Source organism: Panthera onca, chromosome A2 (assembly GCF_046562875.1).
Source record: "Panthera onca isolate mPanOnc1 chromosome A2, mPanOnc1 haplotype 2, whole genome shotgun sequence".
NCBI lineage: Eukaryota > Metazoa > Chordata > Mammalia > Carnivora > Felidae > Panthera > Panthera onca.
The window spans coordinates 11,360,967-11,377,275 of record NC_138340.1 but is presented as its reverse complement, the minus strand read 5'-3'; the positions used below and the strand labels follow the sequence as shown (position 1 = coordinate 11,377,275).

General features: G+C 48.0%; 1 protein-coding gene across 4 annotated transcripts; it reads right to left on the bottom strand.

Moving 5' to 3' along the window:
- Nucleotides 1-429: 429 nt before the first annotated feature.
- On the bottom strand, nucleotides 430-15,961 carry TEKTL1 (tektin like 1). 4 transcript variants are annotated; one of them, XM_078436570.2, is made up of 7 exons: nucleotides 15,307-15,961; nucleotides 14,323-14,427; nucleotides 2,661-2,859; nucleotides 2,106-2,272; nucleotides 1,861-1,956; nucleotides 1,652-1,765; nucleotides 430-847 (listed from the first exon to the last, which is right to left on the bottom strand). In XM_078436570.2, exons 1-7 carry the CDS (start codon nucleotides 15,739-15,741, stop codon nucleotides 764-766), a joined length of 1,200 nt encoding a protein of 399 aa, XP_078292696.2. In that variant the 5' UTR covers nucleotides 15,742-15,961; the 3' UTR covers nucleotides 430-763. The 4 variants fall into 4 exon arrangements, with proteins under 4 accessions (XP_078292696.2, XP_078292705.2, XP_078292694.2 ...); XM_078436568.2 differs by lacking the exon at nucleotides 430-847 and adding an exon at nucleotides 871-1,066; XM_078436572.2 differs by lacking the exon at nucleotides 430-847 and adding an exon at nucleotides 1,087-1,233.
- Between the last annotated feature and the right edge of the window lie 348 nt (nucleotides 15,962-16,309).

The following is a 16,309-nucleotide window of genomic DNA, read 5'->3' as shown; positions in this document are numbered from 1 at the left end:
TAGCGTTAATAACAACAGCAAGTGTGTGTGGGGGGGCCTGCATTCATCTAAGAGGGGAGGACAGAGGGGAGCTCCAAATTTTGCTCAGAGTGCAGGCTTTAGAATCAGGGCTTACAATTTCAGCTCGTCCGCTTATCCGCGGCGTAACATTGGGCAGCTACCGTTCTCACAGGCCTCACACATGGACTCATCTATCCTTCCTACAAAGCCTTTGAGATGGGTGCTGTAATCCTCTCCGTTTTACAGGTGAAGACACTGAGGCCAGAGAGGGGGGCAGGGACTTGCCCAAGGCCACACAGCTTGAGTTTGGGGGGCTGCGATTCGAATTCGCCCCGGAAATCTGGAGCCCCAGCCCAGCCTGTTAACTCCCAGCATACACTGCCCATCAGGTGGTGTAGGGTAAGTGAGTGATATACAGTAGGTGCCTTCTACGTGGTAATCAGTGTCCTTTTTAATTATAGTTCTGCTAGAGGATGCTTAGAGGGAAGGCAGGTCGGGCGAGAGGGAGGGAGGGCCACGGAGCCGTCCAGTCTCTGCTCCGTAGGCCCCGGCAGGCAGAAACGCGCCGGATGGCCGGCCGGGGCAGAGGGCCCGCCTGTCACTTGGCGGGGGCGCTGGACTCTGCGCGCGGCGGCGTGCGCGGGTCCCAGTCGTCGACCAGGCGCTGCGCCTGCTGGTGGTACACGTGCGGGTGCCCCTGGCGCAGGCGCAGGCGCACCACGTTGAAGTCCACTTCGTACCCGATCCTCTTGTACTTGAGGCTTCAGGCGAGGTTCTGGCGCGTGGCGAGCAGCTCCCGCAGGTTTTTCTCCACGCGCGAGATGTGGCGCTGCAGCTTCTCAGTCCCCTGGGGGGTGGGGGGACCGAGCTGGGAGCTGGGCACTGTCTGGGGTGGGCGAACCCGCCCGGGGCCGGGTGCGGGTGTGAAAGGAGCACAGCTCTAGGAAGGGGCGGGCCTCCGAAGGGGAAGGGCACACCTGGGCCACGCGTGCTTGCGGGGGGTCCCCTCCTGGGAAGGGGCTCGAAGAGATCGGAGGCAGGGGGGCACACACTGGGGCCAGAAATGCTGGAAAGGGAATCGGAAACAGGCAGGGGATGGAGAAGGGGACGCACCCGGAGAGCGAGGGGGAGGGGCGGCCGGGACCTGGGAGGTGGCGAGCCTCTGGGCGGGCGTCCCTGAAGCAGCGAGGCTGAGAGAGGGCCTTACCGGGACTCTTGGATACTGAGAACAAACTGAGGGTTGATGGGGGGGGGGGGCAGGGAGAGGGGAAAGTGGGCGATGGGCATTGAGGAGGGCACCTGTTGGGATGAGCACTGGGTGTTGTATGGAAACCAATTTGTCAATAAATTATATTTAAAAAAAAAAAGAGGGAGCGAGGCGGGCAGATTGAGGGCACTTTGTCTCTCTCTCTCTCTCTCTCTCTCTTTCTGTACATACACACACACAACATACAACACCCAGTGCTCAGGAGGGCACTTTTTCTGAGACAGGTGTGGGTACCGGAGGGTCTCCTCCCGGAGCTGAAGGACTGACAGCCCTGGGTGAGGGGGTCTTACCTGGGTCAGGTGTGCTTGGGGCAGCAGTACCCTCGGGATGCGGCTGCACCTGCAGAGGGCGGGAAGGCGCGGAGGGGGCCACGCAGGAGCATACCTGGGCGAGGCGCGTGGCTTCGGGCAGCTGGGTGCCCACATGTCTCTGGTACACGCGAACCAGGGGTCTGTCCAGCTTCTCTCGGGTCTCCAGGTGACGTTTTGACAGAGGACCCTGGCGGAGTGCGGTGTGAGGAGCAGTGAGGCCCCCGGGCCCGGCCGGGCGAGCGACCCTGGTCCCACCCCGCACGGTCTGGCGCCAAAGCCCACCTTGATGAGGCCGTGAGTGATGTACATTTCCTGGTTGAATTTCGTGCACCGCTGGATAGTTCCCCGCATTAGTCCTAAGGTCATATTCATTCTTTCCTGGGTGGGGTGGGAGCACAGGGGGATCACAGTGGCTTCCTGGCTCCTCTGCTCCCGCGCCCCTCCCCCCCTGTAGTCCCGCGTGGTCCATCCTAGCCCCCCCCCCCCCCCCCCCCCCACCAACGGGCAGTGGCATCCGCCGCGCCCACCTTCAGCTCCAAGGTCTCCCGCATCTTCTGCGCCAACAAGGCGCACACGCCATCGCTTATCTGATGTTGCTGCGCCCGGATGTCCTCCTCGTTCTTTGCCATTTCCAGCAAGGTGTCCTTGGACTCCATCAACAGTCGCTTGGCTTCGTACAGCGCCGTGGCGCACTCTGCGGGCGGCGTGGGGACACTCGTTGGAGAGTCAAGGCCTCCTTTTCCCGGACCCTGGCGACCCTGGCTCTCTGAGCCCCCCTCCTCTGTGTTCAGGTTGTGTTGGGCCCTGGGCGAGGGGACTTTATTGAAGGACCTGGACAAAGTCCAGGGGAGGAGTTCGTAGAAGTAGCGTCCCGGACTGACTGAGCGAGTGCTCGCACGCAGGAGTGTGTGGGAAGCAGGAGTGGGCGTGAAGAGCTAATCAAGAACGTGGGCTCAGTGGAGATGAGCTCTCATCCCCCCTCACTAGGGGGGCAATTCCCCAGGGATGGCAGTGGCTGAGCAGTGGAGGAGTGGGCACCCGAGGGTACCTACTGCAGTGCACTCCTTTCTGTGGAGGCCTACCTGGGGTATAGGTGCCCACAGGGTCTGGAGGAGGCGTTTTTTGGCCCTGAGAGCTCGGGGAAGGGATGCGGGAGAGGTTCACCCAGGAGTGGCGGCCAGCCTGCTCCAGAACCTTATCGAGCAGCTGGTTCATAAGGTCCACAGCTTGGAGCCTCTCCTTACAGCAGAAGGCCAGAGTATCGCGGCAGGAGGCCAGGGCCTGAGAACGAGGAAGCAGAGGGAGCAGAGAAAAAGGCAGAGAGTGAGCTGGGAGGTTGGGAGAGGCGGCGGGAAGCGATTTCTCTGCTGGAGGCTGCAAAGCGTTGCCACCTCCAACCGGGACCCTCTCCAGTTCTCCGTTGAAGGCGGGAAGAATTGATTTCCAAGGGGAAGTTCAGACCCTCCCCGCACCCCTCCCCTGTCCAGAAGCCTTCAGTGATCCCTGGGTGGAGAGGGGAAGAGCAATAGGGGCTGGTGGTAGCTTCCCTGTCCTAAGTGTCATTTTCTTCTTGGGTTCTGTGCCTGGCTTTGCTCTGGCACCCCAAGAAAGCCCTTCCCCCCATCCACTGCCCCATCTATAAAGAGGAGAGATCGCACTGGCTGTATCTACACCAAGAGTCTTCCTGCATCAGCCCTTTGCTCCCCAGCTACATTCAGGGCTGATCCCCTCCCCTAGCCTCAGGGTCTCTCTTCCTTTGCTCTAATTAGTACCAGGAGCCCTCCGCTGTCCTCAGAGTATCTCCCCCACCAACATCTATCTATCTGAACTCCTCCTCCCACCCAAACCCTACTTCCACCATTATAAAATGAAGTATATCGCATTTCTTTGATACTTGTGGTTATTTAAAAGTTATATCCACTTATATAAACACCACCCTCATCAAAATATAGAATATTGCCATCATCCCAGAAATGTTCCTGGTGCCCCTACCGTCCTCTCCTCTAAACTGCCCTGCAGATTAGTTTTGCCTGTTTCTTTCTTTCTTCTTCTTTTTTTTTTAAAGTTTATTTATTTAGTTTGAGAGAGACAGAGACAGCACAAGTTGGGGAGGGGCAGAGAGGGAATCCCAAGCAGGCTCTGCACTGCCACCACAGAGCTTGATGTGGGGCTTGAACCCATGAAGAAGCCGTGAGATCATGACCTGAGCCGAAACCAAGAGTTGGATGCTTAACTGACTGAGCCACCCAGGCGCCCCTTGCCTGTTTCTTAAGATGTCCATAAGCTACAGCCTATGGACTGGCTGCCTCTCTTTGTAACTAAAACTTTATTGGAATAGAGCTGCACTTATTCATGTACGTGTTGTCTCTGGCTGTTTTGTGCTACACTGATCGAATTTTTTTTTTTAATTTTTAATTTTTAAAATTAAATTATCCCCTTATTTATTTTAATATTTTTAATATAACTTGTCAAATTGGTTTCCATACAACACCCAGTGCTCATCCCAACGAGTGCCTCTTTAATGCCCTAATTTAAAAAAAAATTTTTTTTTAAAATTTTTGACAGAGAGAGAGAGTGCCAGCGGGGAGGAGCACAGAGAGAGGGGGACAGAGGATTTGAAGCAGGCTCTGTGCTGACAGCAGAGAGCCCGATGCGGGGCTCGAACTCACAAACTGTGAGATCATGACCTGATCATGACCCAGGTGCCCCTACACTGGCCTAATTGAGTAGTTGTGATAGAGACTGCATTTCACACAAAACCTAAAATATTTACTATCTGGTTCTTCAAAGAAATTTGCTTTTGAAATCTAGAACTTTATATAAATGGAACCATACCATGTGTACTTTATGTCTAGCTTCTTTTGTTGAATATTGTATCTTTGGGATTCAACCATTTGAGTGAAAAATAGATTTAAAAAGTCTTTCGAGGGGCGCCTGGGTGGCGCAGTCGGTTAAGCGTCCGACTTCAGCCAGGTCACGATCTCGCGGTCTGTGAGTTCGAGCCCCGCGTCGGGCTCTGGGCTGATGGCTCGGAGCCTGGAGCATGTTTCCGATTCTGTGTCTCCCTCTCTCTCTGCCCCTCCCCCGTTCATGCTCTGTCTCTCTCTGTCCCAAAAATAAATAAAAAACGTTGAAAAAAAAAATTAAAAAAAAAAAAAAAAAAAAAAAAAGTCTTTCGAAAGGGGGTTCCGGAAGATGGCGGCGTAGGAGGACGCGGGGCTCACAGCGCGTCCTGCCGATCACTTAGATTCCACCTACACCTGCCTAAAGAACCCAGAAAACCGCCAGAGGATTAGCAGAAGGGAGTCTCCGGAGTCAAGCGCAGACTAGAGGCCCACGGAAGAGGGTAGGAAGGGCGGCGAGGCGGTGCGCGCTCCACGGACTGGCGGGAGGGAGCCGGGGCGGAGGGGCGGCTCGCCGGCCAAGCAGAGCCCCCGAGTCTGGCTGGCAAAAGCGGAGGGGCCGGACAGACCGTGTTCCGACAGCAAGCGCGACTTAGCGTCTGGGAGGTCAGAAGTTAACAGCTCTGCTCGGAAAGCGGGAAGGCTGGAGGACAAAGGGAGGGAGAGCTGCTGAGCCCCCGGACGGCAGAGCTCAGCTTGGCGGGGAACAAAGGCGCCAGCGCCATCTCCCTCGCCCATCCCCCAGCCAAAATCCCAAAGGGAACCAGTTCCTGCCAGGGAACTTGCTCGCTCCGCGCAAACACCCAACTCTGTGCTTCTGCGGAGCCAAACCTCCGGCAGCGGATCTGACTCCCTCCCGCTGCCACAGGGCTCCTCCTGAAGTGGATCACCTAAGGAGAAGCGAGCTAAGCCTGCCCCTCCAGCCCCCGTGCACCTTGCCCACCCACCCCAGCTAATACGCCAGATCCCCAGCAACACAAGCCTGGCAGTGTGCAAGTAGCCCAGACGGGACACGCCACCCCACAGTGAATCCCGCCCCTAGGAGAGGGGAAGAGAAGGCACACACCAGTCTGACTGTGGCCCCAGCAGTGGGCTGGGGGCAGACATCGGGTCGGACTGCGGCCCCGCCCACTAACTCCAGTTATACACCACAGCACAGGGGAAGTGCACTGCAGGTCCTCACCACGCCAGGGACTCTCCAAAATGACCAAACGGAAGAATTCCCCCCAGAAGAATCTCCAGGAAATAACAACAGCTAATGAACTGATCAAAAAGGATTTAAATAATATAACAGAAAGTGAATTTAGAATAATAGTCATAAAATTAATCGCTGGGCTTGAAAACAGTATACAGGACAGCAGAGAATCTCTTGCCACAAAGATCGAGGGACTAAGGAACAGTCACGAGGAGTTGAAAAACGCTTTAAACGAAATGCAAAACAAAATGGAAACCACGATGGCTCGGCTTGAAGAGGCAGAGGAGAGAATAGGTGAACTAGAAGATAAAGTTATGGAGAAAGAGGAAGCTGAAAGAAAGAGAGATAAAAAAATCCAGGAGTATGAGGGGAAAATTAGAGAACTAAGTGATACACTAAAAAAAAATAATATACGCATAATTGGTATCCCAGAGGAGGAAGAGAGAGGGAAAGGTGCTGAAGGGGTACTTGAACAAATTATAGCTGAGAACTTCCCTGAACTGGGGAAGGAAAAAGGCATTGAAATCCAAGAGGCACAGAGAACTCCCTTCAGACGTAACTTGAATCGATCTTCTGCACGACATATCATAGTGAAACTGGCAAAATACAAGGATAAAGAGAAAATTCTGAAAGCAGCAAGGGATAAACGTGCCCTCACATATAAAGGGAGACCTATAAGACTCGTGACTGATCTCTCCTTTGAAACTTGGCAGGCCAGAAAGGCTTGGCACGATATCTACAGTGTGCTAAACAGAAAAAATATGCAGCCGAGAATCCTTTATCCAGCAAGGCTGTCATTTAGAATAGAAGGAGAGATAAAGGTCTTCCCAAACAAACAAAAACTGAAGGAATTTGTCACCATGAAACCAGCCCTACAAGAGATCCTAAGGGGGATCCTGTGAGACAAAGTACCAGAGACATCACTACAAGCATAAAACATACAGACATCACAATGACTCTAAACCCATATCTTTCTATAATAACACTGAATGTAAATGGATTAAATGCGCCAACTAAAAGACATAGGGTATCAGAATGGATAAAAAAACAAGACCCATCTATTTGCTGTCTACAAGAGACTCATTTTAGATCTGAGGACACCTTTAGATTGAGAGTGAGGGGATGGAGAACTATTTATCATGCTCCTGGAAGCCAAAAGAAAGCTGGAGTAGCCATACTTATATCAGACAAACTAGACTTTAAATTAAAGGCTGTAACAAGAGATGAAGAAGGGCATTATATAATAATCACAGGGTCTATCCACCAGGAAGAGCTAACTATTATAAATGTCTATGCGCCAAATACCCGAGCCCCCAGATATATAAAACAATTACTCATAAACATAAGCAACCTTATTGATAAGAATGTGGTCATTGCAGGGGACTTTAACACCCCACTTACAGAAATGGATAGATCATCTAGACACACAGTCAATAAAGAAACAAGGGCCCTGAATGATACATTGGATCAGATGGACTTGACAGATATATTTAGAACTCTGCATCCCAAAGCAACAGAATATACTTTCTTCTCGAGTGCACATGGAACATTCTCCAAGATAGATCATATACTGGGTCACAAAACAGCCCTTCATAAGTTTACAAGAATTGAAATTATACCATGCATACTTTCAGACCACAATGCTATGAAGCTTGAAATCAACCACAGGAAAAAGTCTGGAAAACCTCCAAAAGCATGGAGGTTAAAGAACACCCTACTAACGAATGAGTGGGTCAACCAGGCAATTAGAGAAGAAATTAAAACATATATGGAAACAAACGAAAATGAAAATACAACAATCCAAACGCTTTGGGATGCAGCGAAGGCAGTCCTGAGAGGAAAATACATTGCAATCCAGGCCTATCTCAAGAAACAAGAAAAATCCCAAATACAAAATCTAACAGCACACCTAAAGGAAATAGAAGCAGAACAGCAAAGGCAGCCTAAACCCAGCAGAAGAAGAGAAATAATAAAGATCAGAGCAGAAATAAACAATATAGAATCTAAAAAAACTGTAGAGCAGATCAACGAAACCAAGAGTTGGTTTTGTGAAAAAATAAACAAAATTGACAAACCTCTAGCCAGGCTTCTCAAAAAGAAAAGGGAGATGACCCAAATAGATAAAATCATGAATGAAAATGGAATGATTACAACCAATCCCTCAGAGATACAAACAATTATCAGGGAATACTATGAAAAATTATATGCCAGCAAATTGGACAACCTGGAAGAAATGGACAAATTTCTAAACACCCACACTCTTCCAAAACTCAATCAGGAGGAAATAGAAAGCTTGAACAGACCCATAACCAGCGAAGAAATTGAATCGGTTATCAAAAATCTCCCAACAAATAAGAGTCCAGGACCAGATGGCTTCCCAGGGGAGTTCTACCAGACATTTAAAGCAGAGATAATACCTATCCTTCTCAAGCTATTCCAAGAAATAGAAAGGGAAGGAAAACTTCCAGACTCATTCTATGAAGCCAGTATTACTTTGATTCCTAAACCAGACAGAGACCCAGTAAAAAAAGAGAACTACAGGCCAATATCCCTGATGAATACGGATGCAAAAATTCTTAATAAGATACTAGCTAATCGAATTCAACAGCATATAAAAAGAATTATTCACCATGATCAAGTGGGATTCATTCCTGGGATGCAGGGCTGGTTCAACATTCGCAAATCGATCAACGTGATACATCACATTAACAAACAAAAAGAGAAGAACCATATGATCCTGTCAATCGATGCAGAAAAGGCCTTTGACAAAATCCAGCACCCTTTCTTAATAAAAACCCTTGAGAAAGTCGGGATAGAAGGAACATACTTAAAGATCATAAAGGCCATTTATGAAAAGCCCACAGCTAACATCATCCTCAACGGGGAAAAACTGAGAGCTTTTTCCCTGAGATCAGGAACACGACAGGGATGCCCACTGTCACCGCTGCTGTTTAATATAGTGCTGGAAGTTCTAGCATCAGCAATCAGACAACAAAAGGAAATCAAAGGCATCAAAATTGGCAAAGATGAAGTCAAGCTTTCGCTTTTTGCAGATGACATGATATTATACATGGAAAATCCGATAGACTCCACCAAAAGTCTGCTAGAACTGATACATGAATTCAGCAAAGTTGCAGGATACAAAATCAATGTGCAGAAATCAGTTGCATTCTTATACACTAACAATGAAGCAACAGAAAGACAAATGAAGAAACTGATCCCATTCACAATTGCACCAAGAAGCATAAAATACCTAGGAATAAATCTAACCAAAGATGTAAAAGATCTGTATGCTGAAAACTATAGAAAGCTTATGCAGGTAATTGAAGAAGATATAAAGAAATGGAAAGACATTCCCTGCTCATGGATTGGAAGAATAAATATTGTCAAAATGTCAATACTACCCAAAGCTATCTACACATTCAATGCAATCCCAGTCAAAATTGCACCAGCATTCTTCTCGAAACTAGAACAAGCAATCCTAAAATTCATATGGAACCACAAAAGGCCCCGAATAGCCAAAGTAATTTTGAAGAAGAAGACCAAAGCAGGAGGCATCACAATCCCAGACTTTAGCCTCTACTACAAAGCTGTCATCATCAAGACAGCATGGTATTGGCATAAAAACAGACACATAGACCAATGGAATAGAATAGAAACCCCAGAACTAGACCCACAAACGTATGGCCAACTCATCTTTGACAAAGCAGGAAAGAACATCCAATGGAAAAAAGACAGTCTCTTTAACAAATGGTGCTGGGAGAACTGGACAGCAACATGCAGAAGGTTGAAACTAGACCACTTTCTCACACCATTCACAAAAATAAACTCAAAATGGATAAAGGACCTGAATGTGAGACAGGAAACCATCAAAACCTTAGAGGAGAAAGCAGGAAAAGACCTCTCTGACCTCAGCCGTAGCAATCTCTTACTCGGCACATCCCCAAAGGCAAGGGAATTAAAAACAAAAGTGAATTACTGGGACCTTATGAAGATAAAAAGCTTCTGCACAGCAAAGGAAACAACCAACAAAACTAAAAGGCAACCAACGGAATGGGAAAAGATATTTGCAAATGACACATCGGACAAAGGGCTAGTATCCAAAATCTATAAAGAGCTCATCAAACTCCACACCCGAAAAACAAATAACCCAGTGAAGAAATGGGCAGAAAACATGAATAGACACTTCTCTAAAGAAGACATCCGGATGGCCAACAGGCACATGAAAAGATGTTCAACGTCGCTCCTTATCAGGGAAATACAAATCAAAACCACACTCAGATACCACCTCACGCCAGTCAGAGTGGCCAAAATGAAGAAATCAGGAGACTATAGATGCTGGAGAGGATGTGGAGAAACAGGAACCCTCTTGCACTGTTGGTGGGAATGCAAATTGGTGCAGCCGCTCTGGAAAGCAGTGTGGAGGTTCCTCAGAAAATTAAAAATAGACCTACCCTATGACCCAGCAATAGCACTGCTAGGAATTTATCCAAGGGATACAGGAGTACTGATGCATAGGGGCACCTGTACCCCAATGTTTATAGCGGCACTCTCAACAATAGCCAAATTATGGAAAGAGCCTAAATGTCCATCAACTGATGAATGGATAAAGAAATTGTGGTTTATATACACAATGGAATACTACGTGGCAATGAGAAAAAATGAAATATGGCCTTTTGTAGCAACGTGGATGGAACTGGAGAGTGTGATGCTAAGTGAAATAAGCCATACAGAGAAAGACAGATACCATATGGTTTCACTCTTATGTGGATCCTGAGAAACATAACAGAAACCCATGGGGGAGGGGAAGGAAAAAAAAAAAAAAAAGAGGTTAGAGTGGGAGAGAGCCAAAGCATAAGAGACTGTTAAAAACTGAGAACAAACTGAGGGTTGATGGGGGGTGGGAGGGAGGGCAGGGTGGGTGATGGGTATTGAGGAGGGCACCTTTTGGGATGAGCACTGGGTGTTGTATGGAAACCAATTTGACAGTAAATTTCATATATTAAAAAATAAAAAAAAATAAAAAAATAAAAAAATAAAAAATAAAAAGTCTTTCATTCATTAATTCAAATACTCATCAAGCCCCTCGTGTATGCTGGGCAGTGTATCAGGGAGTGGGGATGCAGTGGGGAAAACCAGTCCAATTCCTGCCCCCCAAAAGTGACAGGGTTGGGGTGCCTGGGTGGCTCAGTCAGTTAAGTGTCTGACTTCGGCTCAGGTCATGATCTTGCTGTTCTTGAGTTCGAGCCCTGCATTGGGCTCTGTGCTGACAGCTCAGAGCCTGGAGCCTGCTGCTGATTCTGCCTCCCTCTCTCTGCCCCTCCCCTGCTCATTCTCTGTTTCTCTGTCTCTCTCAAAAATAAATAAACATTAAAAAAAAAAGAAGTGACAGGGTCAATATATGCAGACAAGACTGGTTAGAGAGAGGATCAGAGAAATGGGGATTACCTGGAGGGGAGCATGGGATCTAGAGGTTTTTGTTTTTGTTTTGTTTTGTATTGTGGTAAAACAGACATAACAAAATTTTCCATTTTAACCATTTTAAGTGCACAGTTCAGTGACATTAATGTATAACCACCACCTCTGTCCGTTTACAGAAATTTTTTATTATCCCAAACAGATCTGTACTTGTTAGAGAATAATTCCCCATTCGTTCACTGGTGAGAACGATCCAATAATGGGGAGAAGGTGGGTGCAGAGGTAGACGGAATTACAGCATTGGCAGAGGAATAATGAGGTTCCCTTCAGTGACTCCCATGAGTTGGGGTCATTCATTGAGAATGAGGAAAGCAGGAATGGAGAGGTCTGAAGGAAGAGAAAGAATGAAATAACTTGCCCAGTGGGACAACAAACCTTCTAGACACACACAGTGAGATCCCTGGGAAGGTTCTGAGTGCCAATTTGAATTCATTATCTTAAGCTGAAACAGGTCTGTTTGGATGTAAGCATTTTTCTCCAGAAATATGTACATTAGGCCTCTCCAGTGGCCCTTCTCAATTTCCATCTCTGTTTTTTTTTTCCCACCTCTCCATTCACCTTTCTCTCTTGCAAACCCTTCCCTACTGGGGCCAACCTCAGGGTCTTCTCCCTTGTCAGTTTCAGACTTTCTCAAAGGATTTTTCAGGACTCACCAGATTTAAAAGAATATGACCCTGGCCTGGGGGGTGTGGTGGGTGAGCACAGCTAAGGTTCAGCACCACGGATAGTGGTGCAACCAGCTCTTAAATTTCCTCTCCCAACCTCACCCAGGACCCTGGTCTGTCCCTTATTTGAATGTCCTTGTAATGTGAACTCTGTGAGGGCAAGGCCGTCTCTGTCCTCTTCATTAATTTGTCTTCAGTGCCAAGCATGGTACCCAGACACCAGGGTACTGGATTAATAGTTGTTAAATACATGAGTCAAAAGCACACACAAGTTACTAGCTAACTTTAACTGGTCCCAAGGGTTCCATCAAACCTGGCTGCCTTTTCATCTTCATTAGTGCCCTCATAAAGAAACCCTTGTTGCAAGAGTGAAGGATGTAGTGAGAGACCGTCTCTGGCTGGAAGTGGCAAAGACTGAGCACATATTACATGTAAAGAGCTAGGCTCAAGACATCTGAGCTGACTCACAAGGTGGTCCCACTTCTGGGTATATATCCAAAGAAAATCAGGATCTCAAAGAGATATCGGCACTCCCATGTTCATTTCAGCATTATTTACAATAGCCAAGACATGAGAACAATCTAAATGTCTGTTGATAGGTTAGTGAATAAGGAACAATGTGATATATATACTATTATCATATTAATTATATAATATTGATGTATTATAATCAAATTGATATCTTAATATACTATAATATATAAAATAATTATGTAATATAGAATATATTATAACATGTAATATTTTACAATATGTTGTATATTTACATATATCATATATAGAAATTATGTTATATAATATGATATAATATATAATTGTATAATGATATAATTATGTAAATATAATATAATATAATTATATAAACATATTATTTATTATATAATATTATAATTATATTATATCATATGTAAGCTATATAAAATTTATAATAACAATTATATAATCATAATATTATATAATGATATAATCATAGTTAATATATATTAAAAAGACACTTAATCATATATATTATATATTATACATGCTATGTATTATGTATTGTATTACAGTACATAAGATATGGCATATTAATATATATAGCATATATTATATAGTTTATATGCTATAATATATAGTATATAGCATACAATATATAATATATTGTTATAGACTATATTAATATGTGATGTAATATATAATATACATATTATAAATTATATAACATACTAAGATAATAATCAATGTTTTATAATATTAACATCATATATTAATAATATATAACAATAGTATAATACATGATAGATAATATAATATGTATATAATATTATATATGCAACAGAATATTATTCAGCCTTGAAAAAGGACATATTGCCATTTATGACAACATAGATGAGCCTGGAGGTTCATTATTATGCTGAATGAAATAAACCAGATGCAAAAAGATCTCACTTATATGTGGAATCTAAAATAGTCAAATGCATGGCAGCAGAGCATAGAATGGTGGTTTCTGGGCCCTGGGGGGGAGGGAGAAATGGGGGAAATGGTCAAGGGGCATAAAGTTTCAGTGATGCAAGATGCTTAAGTTTGGAGATCTAATATAGAACAATGTGACTATAGAGAACAATATCGCATTTTATAATTGAAATTTGCTAAGAGTTTAGATCTTCAGTGTTTTCCCACACATACATAAAGGTAACTATGTGAGGTGATGGATATGTTAACTACCTTGACTATGGTGATTATTTCACAATGTCTACATATATCAAATCATCAAGTTGTAAAAGGCGAAAGATTTATGCGATCTGAAGAGAAACCAGAGCATTATCAAATCATCAAGTTGTACGTCTTGAATATATACAGTTTTAAGTTGTCAATTAGGGGTGCCTGGGTGGCTCAGTCGGTTAAGCGTCTGACTTCGGCTCAGGTCATGATCTCGCGGTCCGTGGGTTCGAGCCCCGCGTTGGGCTCTGTGCTGACAGCTCAGAGCCTGGAGCCTGCTTCAGATTCTGTCTCTCTCTCTCTCTGACCCTCCCCTGTTCATGCTCTGTCTCTTTCTGTCTCAAAAATAAATAAACGTTAAAAAAAAAACTTTAAATAAAAAAAAATAAATTGTCAATTATATCTTGATAAGGATGGAAGCAAAAAGACACCTGAGCTTGACCCACAGCCCTGCCGCTGGCTAGCCCTGTGCCTTGGTTGAGTCTGTGTCTCTCTGAGCCTCAGTTTTCCTGTCTCTAATGAGGGGATCATCGTTTCTATTTCACAGGAGTGTTTTAAGATGTTAGCTCAGTGACTGCACAGGGCTCGGCTCAGAAGGGGTGTTCATTGTTATTCTGAGGCCCAACTCCATCTCTCAGAGCCTCAGTTTCCCCATTTCACAAAGTGGAAATACAGTGAATGTCAGGTTAGGGTGGGCAGGGGTGTGGATTGAGGGTTTGCTGTGGCCACGGTCCCCAAGGTCAGAGCAGTTCACCCGTTTGGATCCACCTGCAGCCCTCTTAACTTGACCTGAGGTATTCCCAACCTTGAGCAGGGCCTCGGATTTTTCCATATCTCTTTCCATCTTCCTCTTCATGCTCTTAAGCTCCTCCTTCTCCCAGGTAAGCATACTGTCAGCTTTGTCAGGGACCTAGCAGACAAGGAGAGACTCTCTCACACCTTTGAGAGGGCTGGACGGAGATTTCTCCTTCCAGGGTAGTAGAGGGTTTGCCAAGTTTGTAAGCTCTCGGTTTGGAGAATGGAGTTGGGGGTGCTCTCGCCCATTGGGAATCTCTCTGAGAAGCCTTTATTCTTTCAGGGGGCTCTCACCGGGTGGGGTGTCTTACCCTTTAGAGGGTGGAGGTGGGAGCTTCTCTGTGTGGGGTCTCGGCGTCCCCTGGGGAGGCTGGAATGTTCCCCACTTTTGGGGTGAGGGTCTGTGGTTTCACTTTACGGGGAGGACGTCACCAGGGCTGAGACTAGGGGGTCTCGCTCTTTCTCTGGCTGGGGACGTGACTCCCAGGTGTAAGGACTCAGAGTTTGAGGGTCTCAACCTGTAAGCAGGACCTGTTCCTTTCTCCCCAGATGAGGCTGGAGGAGGGGTTCTCACTCTCGGAGGCTGTGGTGGGGAGGACTGGGGCTTAAAAAAAACATTTTGAGGAGAGTTTCAAGGGTTGGGACCAGGACATCACCTACTGTCCTCAGCGGGGCTGGGGGGGTGGGGGTGGGGGTTTGGGGTGGGTTTACGTCACCTACTGTCCTCAGCGAGGTGTGTGTGTGGCTTTGGATGTGTTTTCACTGGGCTTTGAGGGTCTCAGGCCCACGGGAGGGCCTCACCTTCTGGGCTCAGAATCCAGGCACCCCGTCTTGGGGGGTGTCCTCATCTTCTGGTGCCCTTACTCCTGGGGTGGAGGTGGGGGTTCTCTCTACGGGGAGGGGTTTTCTCAGGCCGAGCATCTACCTGGGATCGGAGGCCTCGGGCTTTGCCACTGGGCCTGGGGTGGGGTGGGGCGGGGGGTTAGCGTCCCACCTTCTCAGACTTGGGCCGGTAGCCCCGAAGCTTGCGGCTCTGCTGGTTAATAAGCAGGCCTTTGCGGACTTGGGCGAGCCCGCGGTCGGTGGCCTCGCGCTGGCGCTGCAGCAGCCACAGCTGCCCATTGACCTGGTGCTGCGCGCGGCACAGGCGGGCGGCGGCGAGGCGCGCCCCGCGCGCGTGCGCGTGCACCACCTCGGCGCTCTGCAGGGCCCGGGCGTCGCGGTGCAGGGGCAGCGGCAGGCGGGCGTGCCAGGCGGGGGGCTTCACCTTGCCCTTCCACAGCGTGACGCCCTCGCCCGGCGGCGGCTTCTCCACGGTGCCGCCGCCCGCGAGCATCTCCACGCGGAAGCGCCAGGGCAGGATGTTGGCGGCGCGGCAGAGGTGGCGCGCCACGTGCGGCTCCCGCACGCTGTCCTCGGGTTGCCACATGGTCACCGCCTCCTGCTCGCAGCGGTCGGTCAGCTGGCGCGCCTTCTGCAGGGTGGCCGTGGCCGCCTGGCGCCACGCCGGAGCCCCAACGCGCGGGTCCTGGCTGCGCTCGGCTGGGGGGGATCAGCACGGGCATGGTCCCGGCTTCGTGTCTCCCCACGGGGAGAGGCAGGGACTCCCAAAGACGCGCCGCTCCCTCCTGGCCCGAACGGGGAGTGAAACAGAGTGCCCATCACCATGGCGACGGTGGCAACAGCGCGCAGTTCCGGCAGTGGGGGAGGGGAAAGGCTGGAGAGAGGCGCGGATGGAGTCTTTGCTTTGGAACTTGGCCGGGGTGCCTTGGCATCCTGACTCCTGCGGGAAGCCGGCCTCATCTAGCGCCTCTCTCGCTGGCGCTTCTTCCCTCCAGCAACACGGGCCTCCTTCCAGCTGCTGGGACGCGCTAAGCTCTTTCCCGCCTTGTCAAAGCCTCGGATTCGCTGTTCCTTCCGGGTGGCATCCTCCTTTGCCTGTCCTTCCCAGGGCTGGCTCTTTTCCAGTCTTAAGAACCGAGCTCAAATATCACTAT